General features: G+C 41.7%; 1 protein-coding gene across 1 annotated transcript in view; it reads right to left on the bottom strand.

Annotated features, from left to right (window-relative positions):
- Positions 1 to 8,577, bottom strand: part of LOC143982951 (cytochrome P450 2F2-like) — a 68,624-nt gene extending 60,047 nt beyond the window's left edge. Inside the window, exon 1 of the mRNA XM_077482114.1 lies at positions 8,322 to 8,577. Coding sequence (XP_077338240.1) covers positions 8,322 to 8,492 — 171 coding nt within the window. The 5' untranslated portion in view covers positions 8,493 to 8,577. The remainder of the gene's footprint in view (positions 1 to 8,321) is intronic.
- Between the last annotated feature and the right edge of the window lie 5,637 nt (positions 8,578 to 14,214).

Genomic DNA, 14,214 nt, shown 5'->3' with positions numbered 1-14,214 from the left:
ATACAACACCCATCTAAAAACGGAAAATCAGTAGGGACATCTAGTGGATCATTATAAATAGACCATAAGAAAGAAAGTCATAGAAATAAAAGAGAAAAATATTTTTTAGAAATTGGATATAAAACAGTTCAAATCGAACTCCACATTATGTCCTAATGGTGCTAAAGTAAGTAACTCATGTATCTGGCGGGATTCTGACTGCCTCAATTTAATGATTTTATTGTCTCCCCTCCAATGGGGTTTATACTTTTCTATCCCACACACCATCAAGGATGAAGTATCCCTATTATGGTACTGTTCATAGTGTCTAGATAAACTATGTTTAGTAAATCCATTTTTTATATTCTGTATATGCTCTCTTAATCTCTTCCATAGTTATCTTTTTGTCCTCCCAATATACTGGATCCGGTAAGGACATTCTAAAGCCCCGTACACACGAGCGGACTTTTCAACATCCAAAGTCCGACGGAATGATTCCGTCAGACTATTCGATCGTGTGTGGGCTGCAACAGACTTTTGATTCACAAAAGTCTGACAGACTTTAGAAAATGGAACATGCTTCAAATTTTTCCGACGGAACTCCGCCGGACCCAGTTCCTACCGAAAAATTTGCTCGTGTGTATGCTATTCCGACGGACTAAAACCGACGCTAGGGCAGCTATTGGCTACTGGCTATGAACTTCCTTATTCGAGTCCAGTCGTACGTCATCACGTTCGAATCCGTCTGAGTTTGGTGTGATTGTGTGTGGCCAAGTCCGCTCAGTCGAAAAGTCCGTCAGAACTCCTTCGGAAGTCTGTCGGACATAAGTCCTCTCGTATGTACGGGGCTTAAAAGGTAGACAACCCCTTCAGTCCTGCAAGATATGAAATCTTCAATAAAAAATTATTTTGCGGTTACTGTAGATTTAAAACTTAGTTTCTTCTTTTTACTTTCTTTGGTATGTCTGCATGTATAGCAGCTTTTACATAGGTAATGGCCCTTCCCCTCAAAAAAAGAAGTTTATTTTAGCAGGGGGATCCAGTACATTTTTGGCAATGCAATCTCAAAGAGTTGGATCTCTCCGATATGTAAATTTTAAGTTTCTCAGGTAGGATAGCACCCAGATGTCGATCAGCTCTTATAATGCTTCAATATTTCTTGCATATTCTCTCTATCTGCTTATGTTGGATATTAAAGTCCATAACCAGTGGCACAATATTTTTATGTTCAGTATTTTTAGTAGAATCCTGCATTAATTTTTCTCTATCCGTAAGAGTTAGATCTTTTATCTTTTGTTTAATAAATCCATGGTGATAGCCCTTTTGTATAAACCTTTCTCCAATCATTTCAGCTTGTTTAAGAAATTCATTTTTCCCACTACAATTTCTTCTCAATCTAATCAATTGACCTTTTGGTATGTTATCAAGCCACGGAGTGTAGTGACAATTGTCCAATGGAAGATAACTGTTCCTGCCACTGGTTTAAATACATTTGGGTAACCAATCTTTCTCCTTCCTTCTTTATCTCCAAATCTAGGAAATTATTTTTCCTTCACTCACTTCCTAGATAGGTTTAATATTTTTACTGTTGGTATTCAAATGAAAACGAAAATCTGTCAAACTTTCCCTATCTCCAGCCCAAATAACAATAATATAATCAATAAATCTCTTGAATAATACTAGCTGTTGCAGTTTCCTATTATACAAGGCATCCTCCTCCCATTCAGCCATATAGAGGTTGGCTACACTGAGCACATATTTAGCGCTCACTGCTATCCCTCGTATTTGTTTATAATAGGTCTTATCGTACCAAAAGTAGTTCTGATACAAGCTATACTTAAGGTAATTAACTATGAATCTTCTTTGTACATTTCAAATCACTCAGTTCTCTTAGAGCCTATTTTGTTGCTTGTGTGGCTTCTTCATGATCAATAATTGTGTACAATGACATAACATCAGCTGTTGCTAGACATACTGGACCATCACTAAAATTGATGTTATCTAGCAACTGTATAAGATGTTTGGTATCTCTAAGATAGAATTTTGTTTTTCTCACTACCAGCTGTAGGAACCAATCTATGTATTCTCCAATCCTTGCTCCCACCAAGTTTATCCCATTTACAATGGGTCTCCCAGATGCTTTTAATTTATCTTTGTGAATCTTCGGAAGTGTCTATATTATGGGGATTCCACATGTATTGGGCTGGAGGTACCTTTGTTCTTTCTTGTTTAACAGACCTCTCACAAGTTCTTTTTGTATCACTTTAGCTACTTCCTTTTTATATCTTAACGTTTGCTGAGTAACCTCTGGTAAGTATTTTCATAACATAGTTGTCGGTTCAATTCTTCTTTATATGCCTCTTTGGACTGTATCACTATGGCCCCTCCCTTACCTGCTTGCCTTATTACGACATCCTTTCTAGCCTCTAATCTTTTAATCCCACTCTTTATATCACCTGCATATCACCTGGATTTATATCACATGGATTGTATATTCTTTAAATTTTCAAATCATGTAAATTCTTTAAGACCATTTTTCGAAAATACTTCTATATGAACATAATTTCCAATTGGGGGATTGTAGAGAGATTTATTCCTAAGGTTACTAAATAGAATTTAATTTGCCTCGGTATCCATTCTTGTTATCCCTTCCCCAGGTTTACTTAACATGTACTTCTTTATATGTAGACTCCGAGCGAATTTATTTATATCAACATAAGCATTACATTCATTTAAATTATTTTTAGGAGCAAATTTTAGGCCTTTATCAAGTACCTTAATTTCATCTTCTGTTAATTCTATCCCATTAATATTTATGATTCCCTCTGCTACTATTCTCTTTTTAGTTCGTTTTTTGACACCTGCTCTGCATCCTCATCTTGGTTTTCATGTTTTCATTTCTTCCAGATCTGTTCTCTGGGTATCTTCTTGTGTCCTTCTCATTCATTCTTCCCTGTCTCGGGACTCTCTGAAACTCTTGATTCCTTTCCTCTTCCTTCTTCGCCTCTCTTTCTGGTTTGGAATCTAGGGTCCATCTGATTGATCTCTGGGATCCACCCTCCTGAAGATGGCGCCTAGGAGAGTCTCTGCGTCTCATCTCTAAAAAACGCAGAGGCATTCTATCACAATTTTGTCTTTCCTGTTGGTATCGCGGTGATCTCCCTCCTTCATCATTCCTTCTTAGTTGTTCAAACCTATTGTGTGATGATACTGTATACTAGCTCTCTTCTTTCATCATGATCGTAATACCTACTATCTCTTCTCATCTCTCAGGATGAAAATTTCTGTCATGTGCCCCATAATTCCTCCAAGGTGGCGTTGGGGATCTTCTGCCATAATGTGGTTGTTGGTAGAGTCTAGTTTGATAATTACCATATGTGATTATTATTTTGCCAATTATTCTTCCAAAAGGGTTTCTTCCAATTGTTATTGCCATTGCATTTCTGTTTCTGATTTGGGGTATTGTATATATTATAATTTCCTTGCATTTCATTAGACTGAGCCCCTCCTTTTCTTGCTCCATCAGGATCTTCTTTTATTCTAATTTCCTTTTCAGGGGAGCTATTGTTTGATTTTATCGTTGTCTCTTCTATTTTATTCTGCCATTGAATACCAGATCATCTTCATAGTCCTTAATATCTCTTTAATATTTTCTTTTCTTCCTGGCAGCTGTTTCTTTATACATTAGGTTGGCACAATCCCAAGAACCGTCGTAGCTATTTATCGGCCCCTTTAAGTAGGATAGCTGGCGCGTGCACGCTGCCGGAGGCTCGTCGGGTGCCAATAGTCACGATGACCACCAGCCATGAGCGATTGCAGGCATGAGAGGCAGAACAGGGACGTATTTGTGTAAACACACACATCCCAGTTCTGTGAGGAGAGGAGAGAGAGTTTGAGAGTTCCTATGAGCTGGGAACCACAATCTCTCATCTCCTATAGTCAGTCCCATCCCCCACAGATAGAACACACACTAGGGAACACAGTTAACCCCTTGATTGCCCCCCTAGTGTTAACCTCTTTCCCTGGCAGTGACATTTATACAGTAATCAGTGCATTTTTATAGGACTGATAGCTGTATAATTGTCAATCGACCCAAAAATGTGTCAAAAGTGTCCAATGTGGATAAAAGATTTACAGCGCTTGCAATATACAATAAAAGTGAAACAATATAAATAAACATAAAAGTCCAAATGAATGTGACTGAAGTTTTAATCCACAGTGAAGAAGGTGCAAAATGCTTCACAGACTTCCAGGTGTGCAAAAACACCCCGTTATGTGTCCCCACTCACCAGAACAGAACAACCCCCAGCTTTGCAGTCTAGGGGTAACTTCAGGCTTGTACAAGATGTCCTGGAATGGTGGATGAGGTCATAACATCAGATTTCAGATTTCCAGACAGAGGCTCTCATCCAGATAAACACACACAAACCACTGTTCATATTCCAACAGTAATCAGTATCAGATGTATAAAATCAGCCCAGGGTGTTGCAGCTCTCCCACACATCCACTGGGTGGCGGACAAGAATCTGAAAGTATATAGAACAAGAGAGAGCGCACGCCTACCCTAGTGTATTATTGTTTATTAAAAAGTTAAACGTGTAACATACGAAGGTTGCACTCCCTGACATCCGGTATTTAACAGCATATTGTCAGAAATCATGAAACAGGCTGAGACAGAAGTAAAATTAAATCACACTTGTTTATTAATAAAAATAAAAAGGTAAATAGAAAAAGCGTAGTCAAGCATAGCCAGAGTCCAGTAACCAGATCGGGTAGTCAGCCAGGCCAGAAGTCAGGGATCCAAGTAGAGCACAGCAAGCAGGATAAGGAGCCAGAAGGGATGTCAGCAAGCCAGTCTTTAAACAAACTGCAGGGGATGGTTTCAGTGATGTGACCAAGGCGAAGGCAGAGGAGAAGTGAGCTGGAAGGCTTTAAGTAGGCAGGTCAGACGAGCATCATCAGGAACAGCTGGTAACTGTGGAGAGAGAAGAGAGCTGGCAATTAGCCGACAACTGAGTGGCCAGCCCAGAGAAGGAAGGGCTAAGCCAGCCCTGACAGTACCCCCTCCTCAATGACCCCTTTCCCTCGGAGGGCCACCGGGCTTGAGGGGAAACCGTCTATGGAACTCATGGAGGAGGACAGGGGCATGTACGTCAGAGGATGAAACCCAGGCACCTGGGCTTCACGCGTCTCTCTGCAGATGTAAGAGCCTTTAGGAGGAGGGAGAGATTGTGCCTTTATTGTGGCCAGGCAGGTAACTTTTTGAAGTCTTGTCCAACCCGTCCAGGGAATGCCCGAACCTTGAGGTCCTGCCATGGACAGACCTTAGGTGGCGTTGTTTTGTCCCCAGGTATCCAGAAGGATAAGCCCCTGGTTTTGGTCACCATTTCTTGGGCTGAGTCGTCCATCAAGATACAGGCTCTAATCAACTCTGGGGCTGCAGGCCTGTTCATTGATGCTGCATTTGTTTCGCAGCACTCAATTCCACTGCAGCTGCGTGACACTCCACTTGCCATTGAGGCTCTTGACGGGAGACCTTTACAGCCTGCCCATGTTTTTAATGAGACGGCTCCGTTGTCTCATATAAATTGTTTGATTTGCTACTAAAGGACTTCTGTCCATCTTATGCTGCAAGTCCCAGTGAGCCAACCATTCGGCACGGAGCAGGAGAGGAGTTTGTTGTGGAGCTGTACATGCTGTTAAATACCAGATGTCAGTGAGTGCAACCTTCGTATGTTACACATAGAACTTTTTAATAAACAATAATACACTAGGGTAGGTGTGTGCTCTCGATGGCCACTTTAGGCAAGCACCTAGCAGGCTTCAGTCTTTTACAAGCTTTAAGTCCTTGTACACACAGTCGGAGATTCCGACGGAATGTGTCCTATCGGACCGTTTTGTCGGATATTCCGACTGTATGTGGTTGGAGTATCCGACGGACCAAGTTTTCCAACTTGTCCGTAAAATTGTCCGACAAAATGCTCCGATCGGACATACTCCGATCATGTGTAGCCTACTCCGACGGACAAAGTGCCACGCATGCTCAGATCAAATTCCTAGACCAAAGCTAGTGGCTACTAGCCTGAACGTAGTCCCGTCTTAAGGAAAAAACGCCATCACATTATGTACAATTGGATTTTCCGAAAACTTTGTCCGACCGTGTGTATGCCACAGTTTCGGACAAAATCCGTCGGACAAAATCCAATGGATTTGGTTGTCAGAATGTCTGACCGTGTGTAGAATGCTGAAGCCTGCTAGCAGCTTTATTAAAATGGCAATCTGTGTTCAATATTTTACAAATTGGAGCTGAATGGTACTTTAAAATTTTTAAAAGCTCTAACAAAGCTTGCTGAAAGATCTGCACATATTTGGTCATAGCTTGCTGTTCACACTGCTCTTTTACAAGATGAAGCCCATGTGAAACATTCCATAGGAAAAAGTAAACTCACATCCTCTTTGTTCGGTTTGCACTGCAGTGTCTGTTGCCTGTAGGCTGTCTCCTCCCCTGGGCTTTACCAAAAAATTCTGGCCCGTATATATTGAGTTGTCACACCCTTCACTCCAGCCTCTATGGAACCTATCTGAGTCTCAAACAAAGCAAAAATGCAGCGCTTTTTTTTTTTTTTCGTTTTTCTTCACGCCATTGCTTGTCATTCTTTGCAAAGTAAAATTTCACCACATTCACTAAGCTCTGGGGAAATTCCCTTGTGACCATCCTATTTGCTTTTATTAAAACAACCCCAATGTTTAAAGGGATTGTTTTTAGGCACTGGAGCCCTCCATGTAGTATTATGGAAGGTTATTCTCTCCCGCACTTCCTTATAAACAACAGTTAGATATTTGTCACCCACAATACTGGTGGTAACTTTTCATTAATGGAATAAACAATATCCCTGCTTTCCATAATACAGTTCATAAAGCTTTATAGTCTCAGACAAAAGTAATGTACCATTTTTTCCCCAAAGAATCTGGGTTTTCATTTACATTTTAGGGAGCCATGACTTTTGTTTTTGGTTCCAATCAGAGTCAGCCTACTGTAGACTACATTTAACATACATCTCAAATTATAGAATTAAAGTGGTTCTAAAGTCTCAAGGTTTTTACCTGCATGCATTTTATGCATGCAGGTAAAAAAACCTTCTCTATGCAGCAGCCCCCTCCCCCCAATACTTTCTTGAGCCCCGTTGCGATCCAGCAATGTGCACGAGAGCCCCAGCTCTCCCTCCTCATTGGCCAAAAAATTAAATTTTAGTCTCACCTGACCACCTTAAATGCACCTTTATGATTCTGAGGCCAGATAGAAAAAGGTGTTATGGTCAGATGAGACTAAAATTGAATTATTTGGCCTCAACACCAAACAATATGTCTGGCGGAAATCCAATACAGCTCAGTATCCAAATAACACCATTCCTACAGTAAAGAATGGAGGTAGTAATATCTTGCTAAGGGGGTGTTTCTCTGCAGTAGGGACTGGAGCACTTGTCAAGAGAGAAAAAAAATGGATGGGGCAAAATACCATCAAATTCTTGAGGAAAATCTGCTGCCCTCTGCCAGAAAGTTGTCAATGGGAAGAAGGTTTACCTTACAACATGACAATGACCCAAAGCATGCAGCAAAAATGACCACACAGTGGTTGAAGGAGAAAAGGGTGAATTTGCTTGCATGGCCTAGTCAGAGCCCACACTTAAACCCCATTGAAAATCTGTGGAATTACTTGAAGACTGCAGTCCACAAATGGTCACCATCATATTTAACTGAACTTGAGCAGTTCTGCAAAGGAGAGTGGGCTAATATTGCAAAGTCTAGATGTGCAAAGTTAGTAGAGACATATCCCAACAGACTAAAGGCTGTAATTAAAAAAAAAAAAGTGGTTCGACAAAATACTATTTTTGAATTTTTGATTTTGTTTCTGACATGTTAATGATATTTAACTTGGATGTAATGGGTTGCATTAGTAAATACAGCTGGATAAAACAAAAACTGTATCTGTCTTCTTTTCAGGCTGCAAAGCAACACAATGCGGGTTATTTACTAAAGGAAAATCCACTGTGCACTGAAAGTGCACTTGGAAGTAAAGTCGCTGTCGATCCGAGGGGGACATGCAAAGAAAATAAAAAACAGCATTTTAGATTGCACATGATTGCATGATAAAATCAGCAGAGCTTCCACTCATTTCAGATCTTCCCCTTAGATTTAGAGTGACTGCACTTCCAAGTGCGCTTTCAGTGCAAAGTGGATTTGCTTTTCGTAAATAACCCCTAATGTGATTATTTTAAAGGAGGCATGATTCCTCCTTTTCTATACCTACTGCACATTGAAGCACTGAGATAAGACCAGCTCACCTCAACCAGAGACTTGATGAGATCATTCATCTGGACTTGGTGCATGTTGCCTATAAAGGGAAGTGGCATGGGACCAGGGGGTAGCCTTCCTCTGACTTTCCATCTTGAACGAAATAGAATGCTGGTTATGATGAAGATGAGAATGAGACAGAGAACTCCACTAAGATCCATGATGATGGCCCAGAGCTGAGAAATACAGCAGGTCTGGATGAACAGATGAAAAGAACTCTATGTACGCCAATTCCAGGAAAATTAAATGACTGTTACACAACCTAGCCCTTTCAACATGTGTTCAGCAAACATTGTTCAAAATTACAGGTGCCACTGTGTCATCACACTTGGTGCAATGCCACTAGTGTACAGAGTGTAGACAACTAGTATAGGACTCCATCTAAAGGAGGGCAATCAGCATAAAGTATCTCTTTAACTTCTTACATTCTAAAGGTCTAAAACATACCAGACCCTTATCCTCAATGAATGTTATTGGTAACAATTACTGACAATTTCAGTTTAGCATAGGAAAAGTACAATGAACAGAGTACATTTTGATGAATCAGTGTAATGGAGGCATATTGAGAGAGGTGGTACATAGTTTAGGTCGGCAAAAATAGCGAATACAATCAGGTTGATATCATAAATAACTATATCGGAGGGGGCAAGGGCTTGGTTTGGATTTTAAGGGGGACCCCACATAAAACAAATATGTCCTGGGGTCCCCCACAAAATGCATACCAGATACTTCAGGTTTGATATTAATTTTAGGGGGGTATTCCATGCAAAAAAAAAAAAGAAAAAGCTTGCTCCCAACTCCATTAATACAAAAACAGATGCGCCAACTCATAATGAATATGTATTATATGAAACAAGCAATAAAAGTAGTAAAGTGCAGAACACAGTAATATGTGCTTAATTAGAGAAATAACCGCTGCTTGATTCTTCCTTCACCAAAGAATAAAGTGCCACATGCAAACAAGAGTTCCTCTTGATAATTTAGATAGATGCAGAACTTCCACCAGCTCTTTACACCTACTGCTGTGCACCTCCACCACAAATGTGAGCATACAGGACTCTTACCAGAGGCCACGGTCACAAAAAAGGCCCAAACGCGATTATGTATAAATTATAATCCTCCGGCAGCACCATCCCGTTCAGATAGGCTAGGTATAAGTAGGTATAATATATAACTGTTTCCAAAGATATGCCATCCAAAATCATCAACCAATAACCACAGTCATATTTGTTCATACAAAGATATTTACAAGACATTAATTAAAAGCTTATATAGTGCACTTACAATATTGAAATCAATAACAGGCCCATCACAAACCATCCAAGAGTCGCACTGGGGGCAAAAGCCCACAAAGCAGAGTCCCAAAGCCTCCTTATGAAAGGGCACCCCTGCTTGATTGGGTGGGGGGACGGCTTCTGCAGTTTTCAGAGACATGGCGGGAAGAGATCCAGGACAGATTGGTCATCTCTGTAGTATCTCTAGGCTACAAGCTGGAGTTTCGAGAGTTTCCACCTTCCCGTTTTCTGAAATCAAATGTTCCCAGGGATTCAGGGAAAAGAAAAGCTTTGTGTCTGGTGCTAGACCGATTGATGTCTCATGGTGTAATCATAGAGATTCCCATGGAAGAGCAGGGTATGGGCTTTTATTCAAATCTCTTCAGGGCACCAAAGCCAAATGGAGATATCAGACCCATTCTAGACCTCAAGAACCTAAACCAGTTCCTAAACATCCGCTCTTTTTGCATGGAGTCAACCGGTCAGTGGTCTCCACCCTACGTGGGGGAGAGCTTTTAGCATCAATAGACATCAAGGATGCATATCTACATATGTCCATTTTCCCCACTCAAAAGTTCCAACTGTTCACAGTAGAGCACCCACTTCCAATTTGTGGCCCTGCCCTTTGGGTTGGCTACCGCGCTCTGGGTGTTTACAAAGATTCTAGCCCCGCTTCTGGCAAGGCTAAAGGCCCAGGGTATAGCAGTAATGGCATGGTCTGGACAACCTACTGCTGGTAGATCAGTCAATAGATCACTTAGACCAGAATGTGTCTAGCATGGTCAAGTATCTGAAACTCCTGGGTTGGATTGTCAACCTAGAGAAATCAGCCTTGCATCCAGTAAAAAGGCTGGAGTACTTGGGTCCGGTCATAGACACAATCCAGAAAAAAGTATGTTTACCTCAGTCAAAGGTCAGTGCTATAAGGGAGCTGATCCAGGTGGTCAAGGTGAGGAAGAACTCTTCTGTTCGCCTCTGCATGAGGTTGTTAAGGAAGATGGTGGCTTCATTTGAAGCAGTCTCCTATGCCCAATTTCATTCAAGACTGTTGCAAAACAGTATCCTGTTGGCTTGAAACAAGAGAGTACAAGCCTTGGACTTGCCAATGTATCTGGCTCCAAGATTTCGTCAGAGCCTCAGTTGGTGGTTGATGTCTGAGAATTTGCAAGAAGGGAAATCCTTCATGCCAATTACTTGGAAGATTTCTAATGATGGATGCCAGCCTGTCAGGCTGGGGAGCAGTCCTAGAGGAGGCTATGGTTCCAGGGAAGTGGTCCGAAGCCGAGAAGACCTTGCCCATCAACATCCTGGAGATTCGGGCAGCACATCTGGCTCTAAGGGCTGGACGTCCAGATTGCAGGATTATGACGTCAGGATTCAATCCGACAATGCCACGGCAGTGGCCTACATCAATCACCAAGGGGGCACCAGAAGTCACGCAGCCCTGAGAGAGTTGAACCATATTCTAGTTTGGGCAGAGAAACATGTACCTTGTCTATCTGCAGTTTTCATTCTGGGGGTGGAGAATGGGAAGGCAGATTTCTTAAGTCATCAGCAGCTGTTTCCAGGGGAATGGTCTGTAAACCCTGACATCTTTCTGGCAATTTGCCAAAGATGGGGCATCCTGGATGTGGACATATTAGCATCCAGGTTCAACAAAAGGTTTATCAACTTTGTGTCAAGAACAAGGGATCCACTCGCATATTGGACAGATGCGTTAGTCACCCCGTGGGGCCAGTTTTCACTGATCTATGTATTCCCTCCAGTTCAGCTGCTACCGCGGCTTCTTTGCAGAATCAAGCTGGAGGGGAAGCCGGTAATTCTTATAGCCCTGGCATGGCCCAAAAGCTGGTATGCAGAGATCGTAAAGATGGCAGTAGGGGACCCATGGTCCCTTTCACTGCGCCCAGGCCTGCTCTCACAGGGACCAGTGTTCCAGTCTTCCTTACAAACGCTAAATTAAATGGTTTGGCTATTGAATCCCACATTCTAAAGAGTCAGGGGCTTTTAGGTTCAGTGGTAACTACTCTGATTAATGCCAGGAAGCCGGCCTCAAGAATTTTTTACTATAGAAGGAGGTCTTATGTCTCTTGGTGTGAATCCAAGAGATGGCATCCTCGGAAGTATGTCATAAGTAGAATTCTTGCCTTTCTACAGCTGGGAGTTGAAATGAAGCTGGCCTTGAGTACTACCAAGGGTCAGATCTCGGCCTTATCAGTGTTGTTTCAAAGACTGCTTGATTTGCGTTCCTTAATCCAGGCATTTATACAAGGAGTAATGCGTATAAATGTGTCAGTTAGATCACCCTTGTGCCCTTGGGACTTGAATCTATTTTTGTCTGTGTTACAAAAACAGCCTTTTGGGCTGATAGGCCATATTCCATTGGTCTTTTTGACCAGGAAATAGTTTTTTCTGGTGGCTATCTCTTCTGCTAGAAGAGTATCCTTTGTTGGCTGATTTTTCTTGTAAAGAGCCATATTTAATTGTTCAAAGGGACAGGGTGGTGTTGCGTCCTCACCCATCCTTTCTACCTAAGGTAGTGTCAGGGTTTCATCTGAACCAAGATGTGACCCTGCCTTCATTTTTTCCAGAACCTAGTTCTGCAGAGGAGAAGTCTTTGCACTCACTTGATGTAGTTAGAGCAGTCAGAGACTAGCTAAAAGTGACAGCTCAGGTACGGAAAACTGATGTTTTGTTTGTGCTGCCAGAAGGTCCCAGGAAGGGGCATGCAGCATCGAAGTCTACTATTTCTAATTGGATTCGGCAAGTTATTATCCAGGCTTATGGTTTGAAGATTAGGGTTACACTGTTTCAAGTTATAGTGCACTCTACCAGAGCAGTAAGTGCTTCCAGGGTAAGGCATCATCAAGCATCCATGACTCAGATCTGCAAGGCTGAAACTTGGTCTTCGGTCCATGCATTCACTAGATTCTATCAGGTGGATGTAAAAGGGCATGAGGATGCCGCCTTTGGGTGCAGTGTACTGCGGGAAGCTTGCCTGCTTTTTTCTGTGTCTCCCTCCCCTCAGATGGCATTGCTTTGGGACATCCCACTTAGTAATTACTATGGCTGCTCTGTGTCCCATGATGTACGATAAAGACAATAGGATTTTTAGAACAGCTTACCTGTAAAATCCTTTTTTTGGAGTACATCATGAGACACAGAGGTCCCTCCCCTCTTGTTGGGATACATATTGCTTTGCTACAAAAACTGAGGTACTCTTTGTATGGGAGGGGTTATATGGGGAGGGACTTCCTGTCTTGGGTGTGCCAGTGTCCATCACCTGAAGGTGGCCTATAACCCACATTGTAATTACTATGACTGCTCTGTGTCCAGTGACATACTCCAAGAAAAGGATTTTACAGGTAAGCTGTTATAAAAATTCTATTATTTATTATTTTTTACGCTGCCGTCTGTAAAGCATTGTGCCTGCAATCAGCAGATTGACAAGGTGTGAATTTTATTCGCTACAGCCTGGATTGAGTTCTGGTAATGCAGAGAGGAGTTGACTATGAGCTGACGCATATTACCTTAGATGACCCTTACCTGGGATGACATGCTGTGTTTGCTACATTTATTGTAGCATCGTTTTCTGGTGAGTGTCCACTTCATGGGGTAGTGGTGTTTGTAGATATATGCCCATACACTGAAGGATCTGGCAGCAGTCTTGGTTAGTGGGTGGAGGATTCACAATTTACAATTCTCGGACTGTGATTAAGGACTTGTATGCATTTTCTATGTATACTGGCACGGAGGTACTTGTATTTCACATGAGATTTTGATAAGAAATACTTTCTATGGTGCACTTCATGTGAATATTGACATGTAGCAACTTTATGCACTTCATATGAATATTGTTATGCGGTAATCTAATGCCCCGTACACACGATCGGAAATTTGGCCAACAAAAGACCGATGAGAGCTTTTGGTCGGAAAATGCGACGTGTGTATGCTCCATCAGACTTTTGCTGGCCGAATTCCCGCCAGAAAAAGATTCAGAGCAGGTTCTCTATTTTTCGGTCGGAAAAAGTTCCGATCGGACATTCTGATCGTCTGTAGCAAATCCGAAGCGCAAAATTCCTACGCATGCTCTGAAACAATTTGATGCATGCTCGGAAGCATTGAACTTCATTTTCTTGTCTCGTCGTAGTGTTGTATGTCACCACGTTCTTGACAGCGGAAAGTTCAGAGAACTTTTGTGTGACCGTGTGTATGCAAGGCAAGCTTGAGCGGAATTCCATCAGAAAAAACTTGGATAAAAGAAAAATCTGCTCGTGTGTACGGGGCATTAGGCACTTTACTTGACCTGGCACTGAATACATTTATGTATTCACAGTTTTTAAGAATTGTATATCAACCTTTCTTTTTTGAAAAACATATCTTCTTTGTGCTTAGGAGCCAGTTAGGAAAGAAAAAATAAGCTATTAGCACTATACCTTGGTGGAGTATATCAAGAAATTGTTATGGAAATGTGCAGCGCTATATTAAACTAAAAGTGCATACAAATATAATGTAATTAAGCAGCATATCCAATGTAGAATATATAATCATGAACATCCCACTTAGGTCGGTTTCACACTTGTGCGACTTGTACTGTTTCACATGACAA

The sequence above is a fragment of the Lithobates pipiens genome, unplaced genomic scaffold (genome assembly GCF_037356315.1).
Source record: "Lithobates pipiens isolate NorthernLeopardFrog02 unplaced genomic scaffold, aLitPip1_a1.2 Scaffold_1, whole genome shotgun sequence".
Lineage (NCBI taxonomy): Eukaryota > Metazoa > Chordata > Amphibia > Anura > Ranidae > Lithobates > Lithobates pipiens.
This window is presented reverse-complemented; position numbering and strand designations above follow the sequence as displayed.